Raw genomic sequence first — 24,958 nt, forward strand, 5'->3', positions numbered from 1 at the left:
TATAAAAATTATCAATACTAAAAAAATATACGCGAAACTCAAAAATTACAACAATAATAAAAATATTCATGTTATTATCTGAAACTTATATTAAACCAATCCTTTCTTCTATTGAATTAATAAATATTCTGTTAAAACGTGTTAAAGTTAATTATTGAGATTAACAGAATCGGTCTCGATATTTAGAGATAGAAGACATTAAATATTAATACCTTATCATTAAGATAAACTAATACTAAAAAAAGAGGCATTGTAATTGTGAAGTTCACTTATCGCAATTTTAACACGGTCAGAGTTATGTATAACTTCATTATTTTTTATTTTTGAAAGATCCAAATATATTTCAGTTAACCATTCATACCAAACCTTTTTTGAATCTGTTTGGCGCCAAAAATAAAGATCTATTTGTGAATTTGGAGGAATATAAAATGGAGTCTATGAATTTAATTATGCTTCAAAGTTCTTTCAAAATATACCTTTAAAGGGAAAAAAGCAGGAAACCTTGATAACGTTATTTAAGAAACAAACAAAATACAGAAGCAAACCATGAAATCATATCTTTTGACTTAATATCAATCATATCCGGTCGAGTAGATAATTCAATATCATCATAAAGAACTGCTTCAAAGTATCCAGCAAATCCATGTAACATACCCTTAGAGGATATATTAAATGTATTTTTGGATTGTCTTTTATTATGCAAATTAGAGCTTTTTCCACGATCAGAATAATTTGAATTAGGATGACTAAATTTCCATAATACTTGGAACCTATTTTCATCATCTTGAGCTAAATAATGCATAGAATGTAGCCATATGACATAAAACGATTCAAATGCAGAACGTTCTTTCATCCGTAATATATTCCCATATAACTTTGGAGTCATAAGAGGAGTAATATATGAAGTATAAGAAGATGGAATAAAAATTCCACCATTTGCTTTTTTAATATCAATAATATACCTATAATAAAAATAAAATATACGGTTTAAAAGTCTTTGAACGCCGTCAAGACATTCTGGGCAAAGTTCATTATCTCCCAAACTCCCCAGTAATTCGCTAATAATAATATCAATTAAAACAGGTGGGTTCCATAATCGCATATCTATATTAACTAAATGTATAGCATTATCCCATTCATGCCGATTTCGATATTGTAGTCTTTTAAAAGTTAAAATCTTAAAAAATAAATACATAAAAATATACGTTACAAATGCATTTGGATTCTTTTCAATTGCATAAAGAACAATTTTATGATTAGCACGATCAGATGCTTTTAGAGATAGTGATATAAGTGGACCTCTTCCAGCACCAACAACAGCAAGATATCTATTACAAACATTAGTTTATATAAAATTTATTCACACAACAAACGTTGGTCTATTCAATTTAGGACGATCCATAAGAGCACGGTAAATAGCAGATTCATACAAATTATATTTTACAGAGTCTTTTTCGAAAACTCCATAAGTTAAGCTTTCAAGATTATCAGCCAAAGGCTAAAACAATAGCTTTCAATAAAAAATAAAAACAAATAAATTATTCACCTGAAGAGGAATCTGTAAATAATCTTGATAGCCATCAGCAAACTTTTCAATTGCAGTAATCGGTTTCATATTTTGTTCTAAATGTTTTAAATATTCAAGATAAACCAAAGGATTATTATTTGCATGTATCTCATTAGATATACGTAGAAGAATGCTAGGTTTTAACTAAATAGAATTAACATAAAATTAACATTAGCAAATTGTGTACTTTAGAAAACATAGTATAAAAAGCCTGATGTTCTTTAGAAAGAACAGGATAACCCTTAGAATTAAAAACAAAAATATCAGAACTAATAATCAAAAGACCAACAGGCTCAGAAAACCAACGTGAAGTAGCAATCGGTTTGGGAAGTTTATGTTGAATTTTAAAAGCTATAGATAAATATTAAATATATACAAATTAGAATCCAAAATTTTTAGCATACCTAAAAACAATCTATTATTATAATCACAGGATATACGAATAACATTCCAAATATCCCATAATACCGATGAATCAGTTAAATCATCTTCTATAGGGAAAAAAACATAAAAACGTAGATAAGCAGAAAGCGAAAGCAAATGATTAATGATTCGAGCATATTGAGGAATCTTTGTTTTCTGCGTTAACGGAGGTAAAATGAAATCTGAAATTCCAATATAAGAGACATATTGAACTTCATCACATAAAATCTAATAAAACGTAAATATTATCAACAAATTTTCATCCTTTTCATTCATACCTGAATAGACCTATCTGCTACTTGCTGATTCAGTGAGTCTATCTCAATCCAAGGTGAGGCAAACGCAAACACACATAAAACATCTTTCCAATTATAAGCCAATACTTCTTTTTACCAAAAAAGAAAAAAAAAAAACCAGACATACCCTCTAGCCGAATACGTACGTCTTCATCGGTAAGACCAGAATATTCTTCAAAACATCGTTCTTGCAACTTCTCATTTAAGATGTCAAGTGCAATAAAATCATATCCATCCTGGAATGCTTGAAGTCTCTCAGAAATCGAATCACATTCTAACCCTATTGCCAATCGTTTTTCCGACATCTTAGCAACAAAACAACGTTCAAACAACTGCTTTCAAGTATTCCTACGTTTTTTTACAGAAAAACCCCAAAATCCCAACACAAAAAAACAAAAGCCACTATTTCCCTCTCAATTGCACAATATAAAACATACAAAAACAAATAATGCCTATTTTTTCACTATCTTCAAAAAATATCAATCAATCAATAAAATACAGGCCGAATAAAGTGATATCCGCTCATTTATCGCACTAAATCAGTTATTTCACCGCTTGAAACCGCTAAAGACCCGGTAAAAAACAAGAAAACTCTACGAAATCTATAATCATTTGTAACAAAAAAACACTCTATTATTCCATTCTAAAAGCCTCAAAACCCCCCTAAAACCTCCAAAACACCTTTCATTACAAACAGTGCTCTTTCATGCACTTAATATGTATTTTCTACATGCCACGCGGGGGAAAACCAGCTTTTATACTATTTATACGTCTCATTTATCACAAATGAAAGTGCATATAGAATGCAATGTACACATCAGCTCCATAGCAATACCATGGCAACCTCATAGCAACACTATGGCAACCCACTGCATTGCCACACGCATACAGCACGCATACAATGCACATATAATACATATAATACATATAATACATATAATACGTATAATATATATAATACATATAATACGTATAATATATAATACGTACAATGTATAATATATAATACATATAATACATATAATACATATGATGCATGTAATATACAAAATATACACAAATCCGTACATATATACAAATTAAACACACATTCTTCAGCATCTCATCCCATAAAGCCTTTCTACTACTATTTCATGCTATTTTCCTGCTTCTCCAGACTCTCCGATAACAATATATTACGAGGGTTTCACCCTTTTATCGACAACCACTAACATGCAACAGACACATCAGCAAACAGAGCAAATTTCCTACAGTTTCTCGGCAATTGCTTTAAGTATTTGCCGGAACTTAACCCTAAATGTTTAGTCGTGTAAAATGCCATTAACAAAGTGAAAAACCGGAGCATTAAAGCACCGCTTCATAGTATACACCAAACCGATAAGCCAATGGCAGAAGCCAAAGCTACGCGGATTATGTGTCTATTAAGGAAATTATATGCATTATATATATTGTATATGCATTTTATATGTATATTTGTGTGTATTTGTGTGTATATGCGTGCTATATGCGCTTTATATGCATGTACACTATATGCATGCAGTATATGCGTAGTATATGCGCGGTATATGCACGTTGTATACACTGTATGGAGTCAATGGAGCAGCACACGGCACGGTATTCTCTTAAAACTGTTTTTAAAGCTGTTTCAGTGAACTTTATCTGCTTAATGCATCTTTCAAAGTATACACTCGGAAACAGACAAAACAGACGTTGTAATGCGTTATCCAATGCATATACAACAGGTTTTGTTTGGCATTGAATGCAAAACATTCCACGATAGGCTCAACTTTACAATAGTAAAGAAGCCACAAAGAAGCCATAAGTTGGCAGCGGTTTTTTTGTGAAGTCCGTTTGTCCGCAGGATGAAATATCATCTTAAACAAAGGTTCACTTGAGATTTGCCGATACACACGGATGGGTCTGAATAACGGGTGGTTTTATTGTAAAAAAGCTTTTCTTGAGCAAAAAATATATTAGCGGGTAAGTGTTGTATCACCCGTTTCTCTAGGCGGGACCACCTTTTTGGTGTGATCAAAGTTTCGTGCTTGTCTGTCTATGGGTTAAACGGAATACACGCTGCTGCAATATGATATATATTTTTTGCAATGAAAGATAAGCAAATATTTTTGGAACAATGTTTAGACACAAAAAAGTGTCTTTTTTATTTATTTTCTCCAGTTAAGTTATCATTTGTTGTATCTTTTTTATTAGGCAGAATACTATACTAATCTTGAGTGGAGATATTTTTTAGGCTCGATAGAACCCGTATCAATCGATATATGTGTATATTCTTAAATTTCCGTGTTTTGTTAAATATTATATGTTTTGTTGAAATTTTCAAATGATAGATCAAACAAATGCCAATTGTTCAACAGAACTTTCACATTTTTGGTATTTATCTCATACAGCACTGCTTTCGTCGTTTGAATTATCCGCATATTTTATGTCAGTTTTTCATGAACGGGCTCGTCATTACGAAGTGACGTTACCGGATGTTCTAACAACATCGGCGTGTCCATCGTGCGGTACAGTTTGGGTTCCAGGATGGACATGTTCAATACGTTTGCAGCGTAGTTCTGCAAAACGATATTGGCGCCAAAAAAAAGCTATTCGAGCAAAACAACCCCCGCCCCAGCTAAATTATTGGGTGCAATATTGCTGTCAAAGATGTCATCGAATCTTTCGATTTCAGCGCGAAAAGCATGTCATATCTAAACTACAATGTTCAAACGAATCATCTCCATCTTTTTTAAATGTTTCAAAAGGTCCTAAAACACGAGCGGAACAAAACATGGCCAGTCGGAGAAGAAAAAAATTACGTTTAGGCGGATTACAAGGCATGCTAGATAGAATGATACAAGAAGATGCCTCTAGAAAGGAAAAGGAGTTATCTTTGGATGATTTTATGCTTTAATATGGATATATTTTATTATTGATACCCAACATATTGCAAAAAGCCTGTGTCTGGGGGTTATTGTACAAAAGTGCTATATTGAAGTAAATTTATATCGAATAAAAAGTAAGCTTTCATACGTAAACATTCTTTTGAAAAGTCAGATCCTTCAATGGGAGCAGTGTGCTCAAAATGCGGAGATATTTCCAATCCATATGGGCGAACAATATGCTCTTGAACCCATTCTTTTTCTTTTTCTATTTCCCTAGTCACAGTTAAAGAGGAAATGAATAAAAAGTAAGCATGTTAGACAGCTTGCAATCAAGCTCACCTTGCCAAAGATACTTCATCTTGAGGGAGAGGGGTCTGGTGATACTCGACTGAGAAATATGGGTGAAATACTCTGCAAAGTGCCAACCAATCTATATCGTACGAAAGTTTTAATTTTTCATTGGTGTTATCAGGTAGCGCTGGAATATCAAAAATCTCCAAAAAACAACGACCGGGCAAACATTTATCGAGTGCTAAAAACCGTGTAGCTTTCACAGTGTCTTTCTCGTCATTTAAAGTATTTGATACATCTATAGGATCACAACCAGTTTCACTCATAGTATCATCACTCAGATCTATTTCATCTGGATTTTTTGCAGTCTCTTCCACCCCACTCTCCTTCCAACCTTCATCTTTTATATTGTGTATTTTCACCGCCTCAAACTTTACATGCAGATGCGCAGCAAACCAATACCTCGGCTGCAACTGGTTCATCAAACGCTCATTAGGCTCAGATCCTAAACAATTCTTCTGTATATCACTAAAAAAAAACGGCTTCTTCGATAACAATCTCTGACAATCTCCATATTTCTCAATTCCTCGAGGCCAATCATGTGATAAAAAAATATCAATAGGTTTTGTTCGTGGTATATTCAGTAACTTCGAAACTTCAAATTCCCGGACATGATAGACACTCCTCAATGTCATTGCATTGTACGGCACTCTTTCGAAATGTCCTATATAATACTATCACTTGATTTTTTCCTAAATATACTGCTCCCCAACCCTTTGCATAATCTTTTTCCTTGTAAATCCCTGATAGTCCTGCAATCCTCAATCCACCTATATTAATGACATTTGCTGCGCCCATATAGTATATGTTCGGACAAACCCATCCACCATAATATCTTTGTTTTTACGGTTAAAAGGAAAACAAAAGACATGTCGTCAAGAGACAGCTTACAATTCCCACATATAATTGCTTGCTTCATGGTTTCCACCGACAAAAACCGTCAAAACAGGTGCTTTCTTTGCACCAGAATAATATGATGAAAAATCACCCAATTTTCGATATTTTTCAGGAACAGACAGACATTTCAGGTCCTCTGAATTACGGACAGCCTCTTTGCACTCAGAAAACCTACTTTTTCCTGCAATATTACCTGAAAATCGCCTGCAATAAGCAGCAAATCAATATGTTCAGATGTTTCTTCTTCTACACGACGAACTGCTGCATAAATCGCATCAAGCTCACTGTGACAACATCCTTCAATTGCAATCTTAAGTAATCATTAGAAAATCATCAAAAAATCACGTCATTCATGAAAAAATTAAACTTTACCTTCATCAGCAGTTATTCATTATATAACGGTGAGTGATACACACAATATAAAGCAGACGCAGACGTAACGAAGAGTGTAACGGGAAACGTCTCAACGACAAGAAAAAAAGAAAAGAGTCATTTAAGAGGAATTAGGGGGAATTTCTAGAGATAATAATAAGAAAAAAAACGTAGACAAGTGATATTTGTAGAAAGCATTTTTTCCGGGAAAAAAAACGAGTAAAAATGGATGAATTTCAAGAAACAAAGCTTCATCCAAGACCAGATTTTATCAAGAAATTAGTGGCCGTTGGAGACGGAGGATGCGGGAAAACATGTTTACTGATTGTATATAGCCAAGGATCATTTCCAGAGGTTTTTTTTCTGGTTTAATTGGAAAAAAATAACCAAGTAATAATAGAAATATGTTCCGACAGGTGAGGAGTGATTATTATTAAAAAGAAGAGATCAGATTGACGCAATGGCAAGTTTTTGAGAACTATATTGCAAATGTATACTATGGATCAAGCAATAAGATTGTAGAGTTGGCTTTGTGGGATACAGCGGGACAAGAAGAATATGATAGGCTTCGGCCGCTAAGCTACCCAGAAAGCGACGTTATTTTGATTTGTTTTGCAATTGATTATCCTCCAAGCCTGGAAAATGTCACAGATAAGGTAATCAGTTGGTTTATTTGTGAGGGATTGTGAAATTGATACGGATTGTTAGTGGTATCCCGAAGTCACACATTTCTGCCCGGATATACCTATTGTCCTTGTTGGCTTAAAATCTGATTTAAGGAGAAACCAAAATGCAATTAGACTTTTGAGAGCACAAGGCCTCTTCCCTGTTACATATCAGCAGGTCGTCTCCTTTCATTTTGTTTAGCGATATTTGCATGCCATTAACACACAACAGGCTGTTGCAGTGGCGGATGAAATCAAAGCACAGTATATGGAATGTTCTTCAAAAGAAAACGTTGGCGTCAAAGAAGTTTTTAATCTTGCAATTTCTTTAGCTATAGGCCGCAAGCGGTTCCGAAAATTACGCAAAAGCATTTGCCAAATCTTGTAAATTATGAAATATATGGGTTATATTGGAAATTATGATTTATATTGAAATTTTTACATAATTTTTTATTAAATAGAATTACTATAAAAATAAATCAAAGATCAATTTATTCCATCATGTCTGTGCTTCTTCATTCTGTCCTGCTTCTTGAGTCTCTTCAGACAAAGAATATGGTTCTTCTTTTGATAATACATCATGAAACATCTTCCATAATGTAGATACACTCTCAAACTCTTTTCCAACCTATCTTCATTAATTTTCGAGAAAAAATGACCCGAAAAAAACGGATACTGAAATAAAACTCTCCATATTTCTGTTTAAAATATTCAAATTCGTTATTATCTGCTCCATACTCTGTATTTATTAGTTTTTTTCACCAAAAAAAAAAATTACCTGTGCCACTTGGGCAATTAAAGCTTCCCGCTGTTTTTCAAATATAAGACGTCCACTCATTGTAAAATTGTGTATTTTTATACTTCATAAAAACACTCAGTTATTAATCTTTGTCGAAACTTTACTGACGAACCCTATATCCAACTACAAAAAAAAGATAAACAAGCAAAAAACATAAATAACATGATATTTCATTATATTTTTTTGCTTTAAATGAAAAAATGGAACATAATTACCCAGTATGTCTTTTTTGATTGACATATTTTAGAGTATTACACTACATACAGATGTAGGTGATATCAAAATCGAAGTATTCTGTGAATTGGTGCCTCAAACTGCATATGTAGCCAAGAAATACAGTGAGTTTTCATCAGTATATTGATGGGAAATAGAACTTTTTGGCACTTTGTGCAAGTGGATACTATAATAATTGTTTAATTCATAGAAATATTAAAGGGTTTATTGTTCAGGTAAATTAGACAAAAAAAATACATAAATATCAATATTTCTGGGAAAATTAGATGGGAGACCCTACAGGAACAGGAAAAAATGGGATGTCTATCTATGGAAAACATTTTCCGGATGAATTTGATTCATCCTTAAAAGTAGAATATTAAAGTATCCAAACTAACAACTAACAGTTTCAGCATAATAGTAGAGGCATAGTATCAATGGCAAATTCTGGTCCAAATACAAATGGAAGCCAATTTTTCATAACATATTTTAAACATCAACATCTGGATGGAAAATATACAGTATTCGGCAGGTAACAAAGGCCTTGTATTTCATACATATGTCCTCAAACAAAAAGAGTAATTGACGGTGCGAATACTACACTTGATATGTTAGAGAAATTAGAGGTTGATTCGAAATACAGACCTTTAAAAGAAACACGGATAAAAAGTGTTACGATTCATGCAAACCCACTTGCTAAAGAAAAAGACTAATGCTATATAATACACTAACATGTGCTGCGTAAAAAAAAACTAAGAGTAATATGTATGTATAACATCAACCACTTTTTTCCCTCGAGCTCTTGCAATATCCTGCGGTAGAACTTGAGTTTTCAATGCTTCAAAAGTAGCTTTAACTACGTTCATTCCTGTACGTGAACCCCTCACTTTTGCAGAGATGTCTTTTATACCCACATAACGACATATTTCATGAACATAATGATTCGCACGCAAACCAAAACCTATGTGTTTCAGAACAGCCCTTTCCATAATAATAAAATTTACCATATGGACGAGACCTCAATTCCAAATGTACTGCATGAAACTTATACGCCACATTTCCATAGATTGTTCGATCTTCATAACGAGGTATATATTGCATATTCTTAACAGCTCTTGAATATGCTTTTTTTGCTGCTAGACGTAACGTACGACCTTTTCCTTCCCCCATACCTATCATTCCATTTTCATTGCCTACTATTACTAGTGCGTACATAGAAGGAATTTTCCCTTTTCTTGTCTGATTTACAACTCTTCGTACTACAAGAGTTCTTTGCTTAAAGTTCTTAATTTCCATGGAAGGAATCCCTGTAATCATAGATAAATATTCAATATCATTTTCATTCGATCTTAAAGCATCCGTTTTAGAAATCTCTGGGATATAAAGAGAGACGTCAGTACTATAAGATTCTTTTAATAGTTCAGATGAATCCAATGTATCATTTTTTGTTCTCTGTAATTCGGGTTTTTCATCAAAAACTGGATGTTTATAAAGAAAATCCGTTGGATATGAAATATTCAGCTGTGTTTTCCGAGGTTTTTGTCCTTTCAAGTCTGAAAATTCAAGAGCTTCAATCTCTGAAAACACCTTTTTATCTATATCAGAAAGTGGTTCTTTCAAATATTTATCTTTTTCTTTATTCAAAGCAAAAAATGAAGAAAAAAAACGAAATTTAAATATAAAAGCTCTTCTTGAAACCTGTTTTAAGATAAATAACCTAGGAATACCAATGTTAACAGAAAACATTTCTTAATAGGTTTTTAATAAATTGTCATAAATTCTTAGAAAATAAAAGATGATTAATAAGAAAAACACATATAAAATAGAAAACTATACAGTTATTTCAGAAAATATTTTGAAAAATTGCCCTTAAAAATAAGAAATTAGTCTTCAAAAATCTTAATATCGTAGTTAAATTTCAAAAACACTAAAATATCAAGAAATATAAAAAACATGAAATCATAGTGTTTGTAAGAAAAATAAAAAGAAAAAATAACCTTCAAATAGTTGGAAAAATCCTTTTATTAACTACTAATATTTTTCTTGTTTTTTATTTATAAATACAGTATATTGATATCATTTTGATTTTACAAAATTAAATGATTTAATAACAAACCTTTCGACTTATTTGAATTTTAGAATATTATAAAGGATTAATTTAATTTATCTGAATTTATTTGAACTCATTTTGGCAAAAATCTCAAGTTTTATATTTTTTGAAATATTTGATCAATATATTTTTATATAATATATTGTTTATAAACCAATTAGAAAGAAAAATTCTAAAATTATTATTCTAAAGCTCTTAATTTTTATTTGGATTAAATGTCTGAACAACTATTATTAGAAGAAATTAACCAAGGTAAAAACCAGCAGTTATCAGTATAATAACTAATTGATTTTTATTTAGATATAAAAAATAGCATAAACCCTGAAGAAAAAGTAAATCTTCTTGTTAAAAAATCCAGATTATGTATTAAATTAAAAAAAATAGATACAGCACTAAACACACTTCTTGAAGCTTTTCATATATCTCCTCAAAATGAAGATGTTAGATCTTCATTGAATACGCTAAAAATGCAGTTTCAAGGAATAGGAATATTTTCTAATGACTATATTAAGGCTATATTACTAGATAACTCAAAAAAAAGTGACGAACAAGAAGTATTTAGTTGTTTTTTAGGACCTAATCAGGATTTGCAGATTAAAAATTTCATTAATGGGAATGGAATATATGATTTGATGGAAGGGTTTTCAAAATCTCTATATGATTTACATTTTTCTCTTACTGGACGTCTTATTCTTATGCTCTGTTCTTTATCAGATTTAGCATCTAAATCAATGATTGATTATGTAAATAATAATACATTCGATGCAACATTTCTATCAAAAGTTCCTGATACTATTGTTGAAACATTATTTTTAATTTTTTGTAAAAAAAACTTATGGTCATCTACAAAAACATGGGAATTTTTTTTATTGAAATTCTTTAATGATATCAGTAATGAAATAAAAGAATCAGGAAAAGAAAGACAAATGTTGTTATTAAAAAACATTTCTAATATTTTTTCTTTAGAAGATACTATTTTTCAAATTTTTTGTAATTCTTATTCTTTATGTAGTGTACTTAGCTTATTTGATCTAAGAAATGGTAAAGAAATCAGAAAATTGTCTTCATTAATAATTTCGAAACTAATCAAAAAAAAAGATATTATTACAGAACAGTTTTTGCAAGATCGTATCTTTGATTATATACTTGAATGCTTAAAAGAGAATACAAATAAAAAATTGATTGAAATATATTCAATTTATATTCATATTTTCGCACTTGATTCATCAATTGCAGGATCTCTCTTTTTAAAAAATGGATTTTTAGAGGAATTATGTGCAGATATTCAAAATGATGACGAAGTAAATCTATTTTTTTTACAAATGATTTCATCCTCTTGTATTAATTCTAATTGCCGGGAAAAGCTACTAGAAATGTTTATTCCGACTTTAAATGATTTAAGAAAAGAGAAAAATATCAAAATCAATTCTTTATCTGAAATTATTATGATAAAATTAACATATCAAATTAATAAAAAAGAAAATACTAATAATTTATCTAAAGAAAATATATTAAATCTAACTAAAAATATTGTTTCTATAATTTCTCAAGATTATATTAATGTAAGTGTTTCATTTATTGAAGGTTTAACCTACCTTTCTATGTTCTCTCACGTAAAAGAATACATAGTTTCAAAAGAAAGGTTATTCATGGCTATTTCCAAAAGAATTAAAGAAGAATCAGATGATATTAGCTTTATTTTTTCAACTCTTGTATGTATTAAAAATATCGTAAGTTACAAACCTAAATTAACTGAAGAACAAGAACAGATAATCAAGCTCAAAAATATATTACAAGAACATTTAACAGTCCATGAAGATAATCTAGAATCAGATGAAAAAGTCTCAGAACGCTGTTTAAAAATAATAAATCATCAAATATTAATAATTCTTAATTCGACATTATCATGTAAATTAGATAGCATAAAAACATTCTGCTCAAAGATTATACTGTCACTTGCAACAAAACCTAAACACCGTTTTCTTCTTGCGGAGCAAGGTGTTATTCGAATTCTTTATAATATAATAAAAGATTCTCAAATAAAAGCATTAACAGTCGAAGATTCGGAAACTAATTTCCAATATCCTGCAATAGTTTCACTTGCAAAAATGCTAATTACTATCAATCCAAATTCGGTATTTGATAGATCAAGATTTCAAGTCGATGATATTGTAATATATATATATGAATGTTTAAAAGTATCTGAAAATAATAACCTATTGGTTCAATTTGAATGTCTTCTTGCGCTCACTAATTTAACTTCTTTAAATATAGAAGTCAGAGAAAAGTTTATTTCTATTCTCTGGCCTATGATTGAATGGCTATGGCTTTCAGATAATCAATTAATTCAAAGATCAGCTGTTGAATTATTGTGTAATCTAGTTGCATGTCCATCTGGCATAACAATATTTAGCAAGAAAAGAAAACAAAGAATTCATATTTTATTAGCATTAGCAGATTCACCTGATAAAAAAACTCGTATTGCTGCAGGAGGAGCTTTAGCAATTTTGTCTAATAATATATCTATTTGTGAAGCAATGTTAGAAAAAAAAGAAGCAATTAAAATTATATTAGATATGGTAAATGAAGAAACAGATGATTTGATACATCGCGGACTAGTATGTATAGAGAATATAATACACTTAATGGATTCTAAAAACATGCCTATATTTAAAGAATTAAATATTGCTGAAAGTTTATCCAGAATTATTAAAAAAACCAAAAATAAAGAAATCATTGATCTGTCCTATCAAATCATTCAAAAATTGAAAAAGGTAAATTATATTAGTGAATAAAAGAAGAATATATATATAATATATAATACATGTAATCCCAACATGTATTTAAAATATCATTTAAGTTCACTCTGGCAGATTAAAATCTTCATCTTCTATAATATCAATTATTGCATTATATTTCTTCTGACTATCTTTTTCCGATATTATCAACTTATAAACGTTAATATTAATGATAAGTAGGGACCATAGTCCTCCAACTTACATTTGTTGTATCTAATTCTTCAATTTCTTCAAAAAAGGATTCCAGATCGCTTGATATTATAGGAAGCTCTATATTTCCAAGCTCTTCTTCCAAATCTTTAGAAATTTTATCTTTTTTTCTTAAACATAAAGACCCTAATTCCATATTTTTGAACTGTATTCTTTCTTGGACAAATTTTCTCAATTGTATATCATAATCCAATTTCTTTTTCTCTAATTCATCACTATCTAATATAAGAATATAATAAATATTTAAAAGGAAGCACAGTTTCATCTTTTTATATACATCAAAATCGCTTTGAATACTAGATTTCCATTTTTCATATTCATTTATACTTTTTTTTTTTAATAATTGTGAAACAGCACTATCCAGATTCTTTAAACTCTTCCACAACACTTCTATTAACATTAAAAAGATACAATAATAGTTCGTTTTCACTGCCTGCTTGAGAAAAAGAATTATCTATGTTTTTTTGTAATTCATGTAATTGATCCATTTCATTAAGAACTTTTTTTATAATACAATTCGAAGAAGATATCGATCTTCTCATTATATTTAGCTTCTCATGTATTTCCTATTCTCTTAAATAAAGAGATATTCATATTTTTCAATATTTTACATCTATTTTCTCAACTTCTAGTACTTTTTGCAAAAAAAAACACATGCTAATCTTATATCAATCATATTTAATATATAAATTCCAATACGTCTTAAAAAGATCCTGTGTATGAGGAAAGTTTTCCAATTTTCTAAATATTTTAAATATTTTTTTTATAATCAACAGAAATTCACTTTTCACATATAGCCATTTCTTCAAAAAATCTATAAAAATACTTGTTTTTAGAGAAAAAAATAACAAAAATAATTAGAACTTACGATTTCTCGTTTCTTGATATTTCAAAATTTGTTATTCTTTGAATCAAATTCAAAATTGTATTCATTTTGTTTTCTAAAGACTCAATAAACGGAATGCATTATGCAATTATTGTTCCAAAGCAAAAAATACAAGAAATAAAGAATATCTTAATTAAAAGTGATTTGTATGATCAATTCAGAGGAATTTGCAGAATCAAAGAGAATGAATTACAAAAAAATAATGTTGAAAAACGAATAATCCATACTTTAAGGAAAAAATCAGTAAAATTTCAAAAAACAAATATAGAAATACAAAAAATATTCCCAGAACTAAAGTGTGATGTTGCTGATCTTGATATTTTAATTGTTGAAGACAAATTAGAAAGAAAAAACAAACACTATGAACTAGAAACATTTATACACGATTTTATAAAAAAAATATCTACAAGATATAAATTAGACGAAGACAAATGCATCATCAGAACACCCACACGATGGACAATCTACGGAAACATGGCCTTGTTGCCAAAAAATGCATTTTCATCTTCTCAATGGACATTTCTCTCAACTCTCCATTCATTAGATAGATTAGCATTTTACGAAGGCATTGCAAAATATATTGGAGTTACACATATTGCAATGAATGCCACAATTCCTCCAAATGATCCAATGAGAATTCCTGTATCATTTGTACCTTTATATGGAGACTTTGGACCCAGAATATCAAAAAATCCAACAAAAAAAGATTTTGAAGAGGCATTCTGGGTGACAACAAAACAAAATGGCATCTATCAAGTCTGGTCTCCAATGTATACAATGTATATTACTCACATTCTTTCATTAATATTAACCATCTAAGGTTTTCACGCGGAAACAGTATGAATTTGTAAATATTTGTCGACTACTTGCTAATATATGAAAAGTAAAAGAAAAAGCCAGAATATTTAGATTCCCAGATGTAAAAAATGCAATAATTGCAGATTTATATGCAGGCATTGGATATTTTGCGTTTTCTTACCTTAAAGCAAAAGCAAAAAAAGTATTTTGCTGGGAAATAAATCCATGGAGCATAGAAGGTTTATGTAGAGGTGCACAGCTTAATAAATTTACATACAAAAAAAGCAATGACTTAAATAACAATTATGATGATCAATTAATCGTGTTTGAAAATACTAATAAATTGGCAAATAAACAATTAGCAGAAAAAACCAAAAATATAAGACATATTAATCTCGGTTTGCTCCCAAGTAGTGAAGATTCTTGGCCTATTGCTACAAAAATGCTCGATTCTGAAATAGGAGGATGGATTCATGTTCATGCTGCAGTTTGTGATAAAGAAATATACAGTTGGACAAACAAATCTAAAGAAAAATTTACAGAATTATTTAAACACCAATGGGAAGTTAAAATAGAACACATAGAGAAGGTTAAACGATTCTCTCCAAAATCATTACATATTGTAGTCGACTTATCATGCATTCCAAAAACAAAAAAAAATTGATTTTATATACTCTAAAAGTCATACAATGCAAGTCATCCAAAACTATAAATGCTTTTATCCAAAAATCATTATCTTCTTAAATATTTTTCCGGTATTATAATAATATTTATATCATTCATTGTCTATAATTATTATCAAAAAGTATAGGTAATATTCACTCATACATTAAAGGCCTTTCTCTCCTGATCTAATAATAGATTTTCCTTGTAAAACATTTCACGATGCTTTTTGAAATGTTCAATACATTCAGAGTAACTCCAATCCGATTGACCATCTTTAAAGTCCTTATAATGCACTTCAATATAATGAATATCAAACTACTATATTAAAAAAATTCTAACACACATACAAAACTCACTTCTGTCTCAAAATCTTCATGATGTCCTTGAAAACCCAAATCTAACCATACATTATTTAAATCATAATAATTATATATTTTTATACCAGGCAACACATTTCCTTCATTTATAAACTCTTTAAACTCATTTAAAGTAACAATTCCATCATTGTTTTTGTCAAGATAATATAAAAGTTTTGTTTCCAGTTGCTGTTTATCATCTTCTGATAAATCTTCATTATCTAGCCCATAAATTCGTCTAAAATCCTTTGCAACCCAATAACCATTAAAACTGAAGCCATGAATATAGAAAAAATCCTCTATACTCATACTTAAAAATATTTTTTGCATGTTTTAAGTATACCTACCACAATTATAAGATTCTATATGATGTTCATTTTTCATATGTTGGTCCATCCAATTTTTGTCATTTTTAGATGCAGAAAAACAAAAAGAAAACAAAAAAACAAGAAAAAAACAAATGCAAGATTTTTTTTTCAAAAAATCCATTATTTTATAAGTTTTTCTTTGTATTATTTATTTATTTTTTTATAACATTTCAAAACGTAGCTTGACTCTTTGATTTTTTAAAAAAATTTGAATGTAAAAATATGGATAAATTCAAAACATTAAACACCAAAAAACTACAAGATGAAATTGGAGAAGGTAAGATTATACCTAATTTCTTTTTTTTGATTTTTTTTTCTCTATTTTCAAGAATATTTATGAATTTAGATGATGTTTCAAATCTTTTAGTTGTAATTCTTGATACAAACCCATTTGGATGGGATGCACTATCAGAATACATACCATTTGATGTGGCAATAAGGGAATTTCTTGTATTTTTAAATGCACATCTTTCTTCAAATCAAAACAACGATCTTGCTGTTCTTGCATCTCATACAAATTTTGTGCAATATTTATATCCTTCTGTCCAAGTATCATCAAAAGATAATGAAAAAGCAGTAGAAGAAAATAAAGAAGATAAAGATTTCCAAAAATCTAATATATATCGGCCCTTTTATCTTATGAATAAACAAATTCAAGATAATCTTAAGAAATTAATTGATAAAGCAAATGAACAAGATGAAGATACGCCGTCAACAATGATTGGAGGATCTCTATGTATGGCTCTGGCATATGTAAACCGTGCTATGCAAAGTGCTAGTAAAAATAGGCTGAATGCGAGAATTCTTATTATATCGGTCTCTAGTGATATTACATTTCAATATATACCTATTATGAACTGTATTTTTGGTGCACAAAAAAAAGTATATACTAGTTTTTGTAGATGTTTATGTAATTTGTGCAGAAAATTCCAATTGATGTATGTAAAATTGGAGGAGATACAGTATTTTTACAACAGGCATCAGATGCCACCAAAGGCATTTATTTACACCTTGATAAACCCAAAAGTCTTTTACAGTATTTACTTGTTTTGAAGCAATTTTATTTTTCTAAAAATATTCTAATTTGTTATTTAGATGATTTTTCTTCCGGATCAAAAAGTCCGTCAGCATCTTGTTTTACCATTTCAACTTAATGTAGACTTTAGAGCAGCTTGCTTTTGCCATAAAAAAATTTTGGACATAGGATTTGTGTGCTCTGTATGTTTGTCAAGTTAGTTTTTAAACACTATTTATAATTTTTATTAACATTTATAGTTTTTTGTGTAGTATATCCAAAATGCTTAACATGTGATACCATATTTGATAAAAATATATTACAAAAAAATATAAACAATTCTTCTAATGCTTTAAAAACCTAATTTAAAATATTACATAAACAACTTCGAATTTCCGGAATAAACAAATGAATTAGGAGATTTTTTATTTTCAGAAATTTCAACTTTTGACTCTGTATCATTAGAAAAGATATAGCCAATTCCCTTTTAATCATGAGCATTCATCTAAAATAATATACAAGATATACCATTGATGGAGTACAATGTGCAAAAAGAAAATGTATTGCATAATGATTATCTTCTAATAATTCTGTTTTTACAACAACCAATCCAGCAAAAGGAATACATCCTCGAACTACTCGTGATGCTTTGTGTTGTTAGAAACAAAATCATAGTATAATAGTTGCTTACAAAGAAAGTCTTTCTCAATACAATTTTTTGTTGATTTTAATAAATCTTTACCTACAAGAATTCTTTCACAACATTTTCTCGCAAGACCTGTAGCAATAATTTGCTCCCCAGAACCTTATTTTAGTCTTTAGAAACTATATAGTATCATAATTTTAATACCTGAACATATAACCGCTACACCTGTTCCATCTTCATTCATTTCAACCCATGTTCCAGCTATTGGAACAGCAGCCAGTCCAAGTCTTCCAGGATACTTCATAGCAATCCCTCCAGAACTCGATCCAGCTGCCAAAATACCATTATTATCAACAACAATGGCACCCACCGTGTCCGAAATAGACTCAATATTTAATACCTTTGCAACATCTAATTCTTTCTTCCATTTTTCCCACAATGCACGAGATTTCGGAGAAATAAGTGTTTCTGGATCCACTTCTGATATTCCATATTGAATTGCCCATGATGTAGCCCCTTCACCAACAAGAATTCTATATTTTCCTTCAAAATCACAAATAAATAAAAATTTAAAACACTAACACAGGCTGATTCCTGTTTAAAGATAAAAAATCATCTTGTGTATCAAGAAGGGCTTTTGCTACTGAAATTGGATGTTCTATTTCTACATCATTAACATCAAATCTTACATATCAATTATACTTTTAAGAGCACCAACTGCACTCAATTTTCCAGAAAAACCATCCATTACTGAAGCATCACATTCCACTTCACCATTCAATGTCAAATTCGAACCATAACCTGCATTTGTATATTCATTTGTTTCTAATAACCGTATAGCCTTTTCTACTGCTTCTACCGCTTTTCCTCCTGACTGAACCCATTCCATAGCTTCTTTACAAGCTCTTTAGATAAAATTACAAGAAATAAAGCGTAATAAATAATCAAAAACCTCTTACAAAGCTTTTTATATTGATTTTCATATACTTTAGTATGACTTCCTGCTCCAATATGAACAACCACAAAACCTATATTTTTTTTCCTGGAAAAAAAAGAAATAATTAGTATGATTATTTTGAATATATATTTATACATTTCCTATGTAAAAAAGTCCAAAAAATAGGTCAATTCAGAGATTTTTTAAACATATTTTTTTAGAAATTTATAAAATTAACAATCGATATCGAGACATTCAGCTTTATTCTCTTATTTTTACATAAAAAGAACGTAAAAGAGTGTTTTCTATAAAAATGGCACCAGAATTTCCTGTAGTTATTATGGACAAGTATGTTTTTTTCTTTTTTCTAAAAATTCCCTTTTTTTTCTATTTAAAATAACCATTTTTAGTGGAACAGGATTGACAAAAATAGGGTATCTTTTTTGTTCTATAATAAATTAATTTTCTACTATTTTTAATATAAAAACACAGTTTTTCTGGAAATGAATCACCTTCTTATGTTTTCCCTACTGTTATTACAACTTTACAGACACCTGGAGTGGGATCTGGACGATCTGTCTCTTCATCAAAATCTGCCTTCCTAAATACAAATTCATCATTAACAAGTCTCTCAAGTAGACGTGGAGCAGAAGACCTTGATTTCTACATTGGCAATGAAGCATTAGAACATGCAAATGGATTGAAATATGGTTTGTGTTATCCTATCCGTCATGGGTTAATTGAAGCCTGGGACCATATGGAACGATTTTGGCAGCAAAGTATTTTCAAGTATTTAAAATGTGAACCAGAAGATCATTATTTTCTTTTGGTATACATAATTAGTTTTTTTTTTTTTTACCTTATTTTTATAGACAGAGCCCCCACTTAACCCTCCTGAAAACAGAGAACACACTGCAGAAATTATGTTTGAGTCATTTAATTGCTCTGGTCTCTATATTGCAGTTCAAGCTGTTCTTGCACTTGCTGCTTCATGGACTTCTTCTAAAATCCATAGCCGATCTCTTACAGGGACGGTAATTGATTCGGGAGATGGCGTAACACATGTAACGCCTGTTGTATGTGCTAAATAGCTTATTCATTGCTTTTTTTTACAATTCAAAGGCGGATGGATATGTTATTGGGTCTGCACTTAAACACATTCCTATTGCAGGAAGAGATATTACATATTTTATTCAATCTCTTTTACGCGATCGCAATGAACCAGATACCTCTTTAAAAATAGCAGAAAAAATCAAAGAAGAATATTCATATGTATGTTCCGATATGATTAAGGAATTTAATAGATATGATAAAGAACCAGATAGGTTCCGAAAATATATTGTAGAATCACCGTTAGATAAAAAAGTGGTAATAGATGTTGGATACGAAAGATTTCTTGGGCCAGAAATTTTTTTTCATCCCGAAATAGCATCATCAGACTTTCTAACACCTTTGCCTGAAGTTGTAGATAGTGTAATTCAAGGATCCCCTATTGATGTTCGACGTGGTTTGTATAAGGTTGATATTAGTTAAAAATGTAAAATACTGTTTAATGTTTATTAGAATATTGTTCTTTCTGGAGGATCAACAATGTTTAAAGATTTCGGCAGACGATTGCAAAGAGATATTAAACATATTGTTGATGCCCGTATTAAGAAAAGTGAGGAACACTCGCATGCTAAAAGTGGAGGACTCGAAGTAAATGTCGTTTCACATAAAAAACAAAGAAACGCCGTTTTTGTCGGCGCAAGCTTAATATCACAAGCGGTAAGTTTCCTTTTGTGCAATTAATAATCTTAATGTACTTATGAAGCCTGAATTTTTATCATATTGTTATACAAAAAAAGATTATGAAGAATATGGTCCTGGAATTGTAAGAAGATTTGCAATTTTTGAATCCTTTTTATGAATTTAATAAAAACCCACTTGATAATACATTTACATTGCTGCTCACCTGTTTAACTTTTTGACTTTTTTAGCAATACTTTTGCTAAAATATCTTCTTTCCACTTCAAATATTCTGAATAATGTTTATCTCCATAAAAATCAACCTGAGGATAAATCTTTTTCAAGTATTAGCACCTTAGTTATATATTAGAGATTATACCATCATTCCTACACCACTGATTGCCTGAGATTGTGACTCAGCCTCAGTCGCTGGTTCTACTTCTATTAATTGACCATTTTTTTCCTGAAAAATGGCATCCATCCATCCATATTCAATACTATCTTGCTTGATTAAATCATTCCATCTCTTCAATTCTGCCTGTTTCATATCACGTATACCAAACAGTGATAAAACTTGTTCTTTTTCTTCCCGATTTATCATATGTTCTCCTCGTAAACGCTGTAAAACTAGTATAAATACAACAGCTGCAAGCTTTTTCTTTTGATGCACTTCAGAATACCTACTGTAACATGCCTTTAAAGCATTTACAAAATATTTTGTTTGCAATTGAATCTTCATCTTATTGCAAAGCTCATAAATCATTTCTATACATAAAGATAGACCTTTATCATCTCCATCAAACTCACAAGATGCTTTTCTTTTTAATCTTTCTGGTAATTCATGACGAAACCGATCTAAAAGAATCTCATATTTTTTTATTGGCAATGGAAGTTTTTCCATAGATAAGGCTGGAAGTGACAATTTTTTCGATAATCTGGTATCCTCAGCCATTCATACACATATGTCAAATGCTCCTAATGTCCTAACCTCTCATAGGCAACATGTGCACACAGTCGAAGCCGTGCAGGCTCTTCTTTAGGCTTTAATATCATCTCTTTCTGATATGACCATTGAACCAACTGATCTATAGTATTCAAAAGCACACTAGGATAAGGTTGTTCGAGTGTTGGAAGTATTTGATACACTATTTCTTCAAGATTAAACATCTTTACTCATAATCTTTTTATAAACGTTATCCAACGCTTGTCGGTGAAGCGGTGACAAAAATTTGAAAATAGAGTTAAAGAGTTTAGAAAGGCCAATCCATATTAAATCCATAAAGATAAAGCACAACTATGACAGGAGTATATCTTTAAAAAGTTTTAGATGTTTTTTTTTAACCAAAACCCTTTAGTTTATGCCTATTAATCCAAAACCATTTTTGCAAGGGTTAGCAGGACAAACAGTGATTGTCAAGCTTAAATGGGGGCAAGAATACATAGGGTTCTTGCAAAGCACTGATTCCTATATGAATATCCAGTTAGCCAATACAGAAGAGTTTGTAGATGGAAAAAATACAGGTCAATTAGGTGAAGTTTTGATTCGGTAATGACAATGTAAAAAAAGCAAATTTCGACAAGTCCTAACGGCTTCTGTGTATAGATGCAATAATGTTCTTTGGATCTCAGGAAATACAGATTGTATTAAGGCAAGCAAGAATTAAACAAGTGCCTTTTTCGTTTAGTTGAAACCAATATCGAATGTATGTGTAATATAGTCAAATTTAAACAAGAATATTTAAAATACTGTCCGAAGAATATACACCTATTTTTTGTTCTAATTTTTCTTTCATAACATCTAAAAGTCCTGTTGCTTGACGCCGTATTAAAATATCTTGATCTGTTGTTTGAACATAACGGATCGTTTTTAAAATGGTTCGCAATAAATGACCTGGAATAAATGAAATTTCATCTGTTGCTTGCAAAATGTTTGCAATTGTTACAATGGCAGCTTTATCATTAGTGTATTACTAAAAACAGATAAATTCTGAACCTCTTCTAATCATAACATGTTCTTCTGTTTTCTCAAAATTTAAAATATCAATAGATGATTCGAGTGCCCTGAAACACCATTGTCCCATGCCATAAAAACTATAGTTACATGCCGCTCCCAATAGATTAAGTGCTGATGATCGTAATCGTATATCATTTGTAGAACATGTTAATATATCAAGCATTGTTGTTGCAATAGAATCTGAAATTTTGTTATTAATCATTTTTCCAAGATACTGTATTATTTTAAAAAGAACATCGCCTATTCGTATACGTTCATCTAATTTATATTTTGAAACATTTGCATATTCATTTAATAATTGTTTTACTATATAATTTCCATGATTATTTGCTAAACAAGAAAGACAACTTATTGCATTTAAATAAACAAAACTATCATCGTCTTTTAATAATCCAATTAATATATTTAACACTTCATTAACATCTATTATTGGATCTTTTGTTTCTATTATTTCTTTTAAAAGCAAAATCCCTTGAGCACGAATAGGAACAAGCTGATCATAAATATATCTTATAGCCTTATTATATTTTTCTTTTAAATTTTCAGTTAAAGAATTTTTACTTTGGTCTGATGTAACAGGAAAAATAAGACATGATTTAACCAGAATATTTAAATCTTTAGCACATATTTTTAAAGATTCTATAGAGTTTTCTGCCATATACATCAACTCATTATGAATTGTGTTTAATATAGAAATATCTTTTTCCGATAACTTAGGATTATCAACTAGAATTACATTTAAAATATTTAATGAGATCATAACAATATTAACATCTTCTTCTGTAATTTCTGAATCCAGATTATTTCCTACCAGTTTATGAAGATTGTTAATAGACGGTGAGGTAAAGTCAATAAAATTATCTTTCTGAGATAACTTATAATTTTCATTAAAATTGCATATAACATCCATTAAAATTTGAAAGACTTTTTCAGTATTTTTTCTTATTTCTGGCAAATAGTTATTTTGAATAAACATTAAAATTTTAAGATAAGATAATTCATTTAATGGGTCTTGATTTTGCTTTAAGTTCTTATTTTTATTAAGCCAATGATTCAACAATTTTAAAAAAATATTTTCAATTAATTTGTAATCATTTCTAAGTCTTTCAATCAAAAAACTAAAATTTTCAATACGAGAGTCAATATCTTCTATCGACAAAACAACACCTAAATCATTAATTTCAATTGAAATTCCACCATACTCCCCATTTACAAAAGAAAAATTATTACCTACATATAAAAAATTATCAATTATCTTAAATATAGATTCTAATTGATCAGAGACAACAATATAACTTAAAATTAAAGAATTTATTCTATCTCTCCATATATATTTATGAGTTTTATGCGAGAAACACGATGCAGTCCAAAGAGTAGTAAATATAGGTGAAATAATATTAATAATTATGTTTGAATCTGGCTGAATAATAATCCTTTCAATTCGCTTAATAGCAATATCTATAGTTTCTTCATTTTGGTTTTGTATAGGACTATGTAATGGATCAACAATTTTGGAAATTATATAACTATAAGTCATCTCAGGATAATTCAATAATAAAATAGATATAATTCTTCCAGATGTTTGAAATAAATATGATTTTTCAAATGAATGATCAAGCATTAATAAAAGTTCAGAAGCAATTGTTTTTATATATATCTTATAACACAGTAAGCTTTTATCTTTAACTAATATGTATATGTAGAAACCTCTTTATTAGTATCTTTAGGAATTAATGTGACTATGGATACTACTTTATCAAGATTATTAACTGTAATTTTATTTTCATCAGGCAACGCTTTCATAAATTCAACAATTGCTGTAATACCATTTTTTCTTGTTGGTATTTTTGCTAATTCTTTACAAATGATAGGTCTCATTTTTTCAGGAGATCTAGAGTTATTTAGTCTAATTAAAGTAGTTAATAAAAGATCTAAAGGTAAACTAACTTTTCTAAATA

At 29.7% G+C, this 24,958-nt stretch overlaps 17 protein-coding genes across 17 annotated transcripts; 8 read left to right on the forward strand and 9 right to left on the reverse strand.

Moving 5' to 3' along the window:
* Positions 1 to 219: 219 nt before the first annotated feature.
* T551_03004 (protein arginine N-methyltransferase) lies at positions 220 to 2,591 on the reverse strand (the record flags this gene model as incomplete). The annotated part of the gene is made up of 11 exons (XM_018375267.1): positions 220 to 435; positions 477 to 501; positions 546 to 939; positions 985 to 1,160; positions 1,206 to 1,328; positions 1,374 to 1,498; positions 1,547 to 1,711; positions 1,755 to 1,918; positions 1,972 to 2,218; positions 2,269 to 2,375; positions 2,414 to 2,591. 11 exons carry the CDS (start codon positions 2,589 to 2,591, stop codon positions 220 to 222), a joined length of 1,920 nt encoding a protein of 639 aa, XP_018228475.1.
* A 2,036-nt stretch (positions 2,592 to 4,627) lies between these two features.
* T551_03005 (uncharacterized protein) lies at positions 4,628 to 5,200 on the forward strand (the record flags this gene model as incomplete). Its single annotated transcript, XM_018375268.1, has 1 exon — positions 4,628 to 5,200. One exon carries the CDS (start codon positions 4,628 to 4,630, stop codon positions 5,198 to 5,200), a length of 573 nt encoding a protein of 190 aa, XP_018228476.1.
* A 57-nt stretch (positions 5,201 to 5,257) lies between these two features.
* On the reverse strand, positions 5,258 to 6,797 carry T551_03006 (RNA lariat debranching enzyme; the record flags this gene model as incomplete). Its single annotated transcript, XM_018375269.1, has 6 exons — positions 5,258 to 5,444; positions 5,511 to 6,186; positions 6,236 to 6,357; positions 6,414 to 6,571; positions 6,613 to 6,729; positions 6,792 to 6,797. The coding sequence occupies 6 exons, from the start codon at positions 6,795 to 6,797 to the stop codon at positions 5,258 to 5,260; spliced, it is 1,266 nt and encodes a 421-aa protein (XP_018228477.1).
* A 219-nt stretch (positions 6,798 to 7,016) lies between these two features.
* T551_03007 (uncharacterized protein) lies at positions 7,017 to 7,844 on the forward strand (the record flags this gene model as incomplete). Its single annotated transcript, XM_018375270.1, has 5 exons — positions 7,017 to 7,145; positions 7,192 to 7,207; positions 7,260 to 7,447; positions 7,500 to 7,634; positions 7,689 to 7,844. 5 exons carry the CDS (start codon positions 7,017 to 7,019, stop codon positions 7,842 to 7,844), a joined length of 624 nt encoding a protein of 207 aa, XP_018228478.1.
* Positions 7,845 to 7,955: 111 nt separating this feature from the next.
* Positions 7,956 to 8,294, reverse strand: T551_03008 (uncharacterized protein; the record flags this gene model as incomplete). Its single annotated transcript, XM_018375271.1, has 3 exons — positions 7,956 to 8,084; positions 8,127 to 8,195; positions 8,235 to 8,294. 3 exons carry the CDS (start codon positions 8,292 to 8,294, stop codon positions 7,956 to 7,958), a joined length of 258 nt encoding a protein of 85 aa, XP_018228479.1.
* A 161-nt stretch (positions 8,295 to 8,455) lies between these two features.
* On the forward strand, positions 8,456 to 9,181 carry T551_03009 (peptidyl-prolyl cis-trans isomerase-like 3; the record flags this gene model as incomplete). Its single annotated transcript, XM_018375272.1, has 6 exons — positions 8,456 to 8,473; positions 8,503 to 8,577; positions 8,627 to 8,704; positions 8,756 to 8,839; positions 8,882 to 9,000; positions 9,046 to 9,181. 6 exons carry the CDS (start codon positions 8,456 to 8,458, stop codon positions 9,179 to 9,181), a joined length of 510 nt encoding a protein of 169 aa, XP_018228480.1.
* Positions 9,182 to 9,220: 39 nt separating this feature from the next.
* On the reverse strand, positions 9,221 to 10,214 carry T551_03010 (mitochondrial 37S ribosomal protein MRPS5; the record flags this gene model as incomplete). The annotated part of the gene is made up of 2 exons (XM_018375273.1): positions 9,221 to 9,429; positions 9,473 to 10,214. 2 exons carry the CDS (start codon positions 10,212 to 10,214, stop codon positions 9,221 to 9,223), a joined length of 951 nt encoding a protein of 316 aa, XP_018228481.1.
* Positions 10,215 to 10,793: 579 nt separating this feature from the next.
* T551_03011 (uncharacterized protein) lies at positions 10,794 to 13,373 on the forward strand (the record flags this gene model as incomplete). Its single annotated transcript, XM_018375274.1, has 2 exons — positions 10,794 to 10,830; positions 10,879 to 13,373. 2 exons carry the CDS (start codon positions 10,794 to 10,796, stop codon positions 13,371 to 13,373), a joined length of 2,532 nt encoding a protein of 843 aa, XP_018228482.1.
* A 66-nt stretch (positions 13,374 to 13,439) lies between these two features.
* Positions 13,440 to 14,519, reverse strand: T551_03012 (uncharacterized protein; the record flags this gene model as incomplete). The annotated part of the gene is made up of 8 exons (XM_018375275.1): positions 13,440 to 13,526; positions 13,579 to 13,801; positions 13,844 to 13,976; positions 14,017 to 14,152; positions 14,198 to 14,243; positions 14,286 to 14,327; positions 14,371 to 14,400; positions 14,455 to 14,519. 8 exons carry the CDS (start codon positions 14,517 to 14,519, stop codon positions 13,440 to 13,442), a joined length of 762 nt encoding a protein of 253 aa, XP_018228483.1.
* Positions 14,520 to 14,547: 28 nt separating this feature from the next.
* Positions 14,548 to 15,934, forward strand: T551_03013 (tRNA(Phe) (4-demethylwyosine(37)-C(7)) aminocarboxypropyltransferase; the record flags this gene model as incomplete). Its single annotated transcript, XM_018375276.1, has 3 exons — positions 14,548 to 15,251; positions 15,293 to 15,309; positions 15,357 to 15,934. 3 exons carry the CDS (start codon positions 14,548 to 14,550, stop codon positions 15,932 to 15,934), a joined length of 1,299 nt encoding a protein of 432 aa, XP_018228484.1.
* Positions 15,935 to 16,002: 68 nt separating this feature from the next.
* Positions 16,003 to 16,781, reverse strand: T551_03014 (uncharacterized protein; the record flags this gene model as incomplete). Its single annotated transcript, XM_018375277.1, has 5 exons — positions 16,003 to 16,056; positions 16,099 to 16,251; positions 16,293 to 16,333; positions 16,379 to 16,563; positions 16,636 to 16,781. 5 exons carry the CDS (start codon positions 16,779 to 16,781, stop codon positions 16,003 to 16,005), a joined length of 579 nt encoding a protein of 192 aa, XP_018228485.1.
* A 101-nt stretch (positions 16,782 to 16,882) lies between these two features.
* Positions 16,883 to 17,896, forward strand: T551_03015 (TFIIH/NER complex subunit TFB4; the record flags this gene model as incomplete). Its single annotated transcript, XM_018375278.1, has 3 exons — positions 16,883 to 17,542; positions 17,584 to 17,706; positions 17,756 to 17,896. The coding sequence occupies 3 exons, from the start codon at positions 16,883 to 16,885 to the stop codon at positions 17,894 to 17,896; spliced, it is 924 nt and encodes a 307-aa protein (XP_018228486.1).
* A 152-nt stretch (positions 17,897 to 18,048) lies between these two features.
* On the reverse strand, positions 18,049 to 19,416 carry T551_03016 (uncharacterized protein; the record flags this gene model as incomplete). The annotated part of the gene is made up of 7 exons (XM_018375279.1): positions 18,049 to 18,159; positions 18,204 to 18,322; positions 18,367 to 18,480; positions 18,526 to 18,854; positions 18,898 to 18,985; positions 19,024 to 19,226; positions 19,274 to 19,416. 7 exons carry the CDS (start codon positions 19,414 to 19,416, stop codon positions 18,049 to 18,051), a joined length of 1,107 nt encoding a protein of 368 aa, XP_018228487.1.
* A 155-nt stretch (positions 19,417 to 19,571) lies between these two features.
* T551_03017 (actin-related protein 3) lies at positions 19,572 to 21,167 on the forward strand (the record flags this gene model as incomplete). The annotated part of the gene is made up of 7 exons (XM_018375280.1): positions 19,572 to 19,606; positions 19,669 to 19,692; positions 19,751 to 20,087; positions 20,131 to 20,334; positions 20,381 to 20,776; positions 20,822 to 21,025; positions 21,072 to 21,167. 7 exons carry the CDS (start codon positions 19,572 to 19,574, stop codon positions 21,165 to 21,167), a joined length of 1,296 nt encoding a protein of 431 aa, XP_018228488.1.
* Positions 21,168 to 21,216: 49 nt separating this feature from the next.
* On the reverse strand, positions 21,217 to 22,153 carry T551_03018 (uncharacterized protein; the record flags this gene model as incomplete). Its single annotated transcript, XM_018375281.1, has 3 exons — positions 21,217 to 21,321; positions 21,366 to 21,921; positions 21,975 to 22,153. 3 exons carry the CDS (start codon positions 22,151 to 22,153, stop codon positions 21,217 to 21,219), a joined length of 840 nt encoding a protein of 279 aa, XP_018228489.1.
* A 191-nt stretch (positions 22,154 to 22,344) lies between these two features.
* Positions 22,345 to 22,650, forward strand: T551_03019 (small nuclear ribonucleoprotein F; the record flags this gene model as incomplete). The annotated part of the gene is made up of 2 exons (XM_018375282.1): positions 22,345 to 22,532; positions 22,590 to 22,650. 2 exons carry the CDS (start codon positions 22,345 to 22,347, stop codon positions 22,648 to 22,650), a joined length of 249 nt encoding a protein of 82 aa, XP_018228490.1.
* Positions 22,651 to 22,710: 60 nt separating this feature from the next.
* On the reverse strand, positions 22,711 to 24,878 carry T551_03020 (uncharacterized protein; the record flags this gene model as incomplete). The annotated part of the gene is made up of 3 exons (XM_018375283.1): positions 22,711 to 22,937; positions 22,980 to 24,657; positions 24,708 to 24,878. 3 exons carry the CDS (start codon positions 24,876 to 24,878, stop codon positions 22,711 to 22,713), a joined length of 2,076 nt encoding a protein of 691 aa, XP_018228491.1.
* Positions 24,879 to 24,958: the final 80 nt, after the last annotated feature.

This window comes from Pneumocystis jirovecii, assembly GCF_001477535.1.
Source record: "Pneumocystis jirovecii RU7 chromosome Unknown supercont1.14, whole genome shotgun sequence".
Lineage (NCBI taxonomy): Eukaryota > Fungi > Ascomycota > Pneumocystomycetes > Pneumocystales > Pneumocystaceae > Pneumocystis > Pneumocystis jirovecii.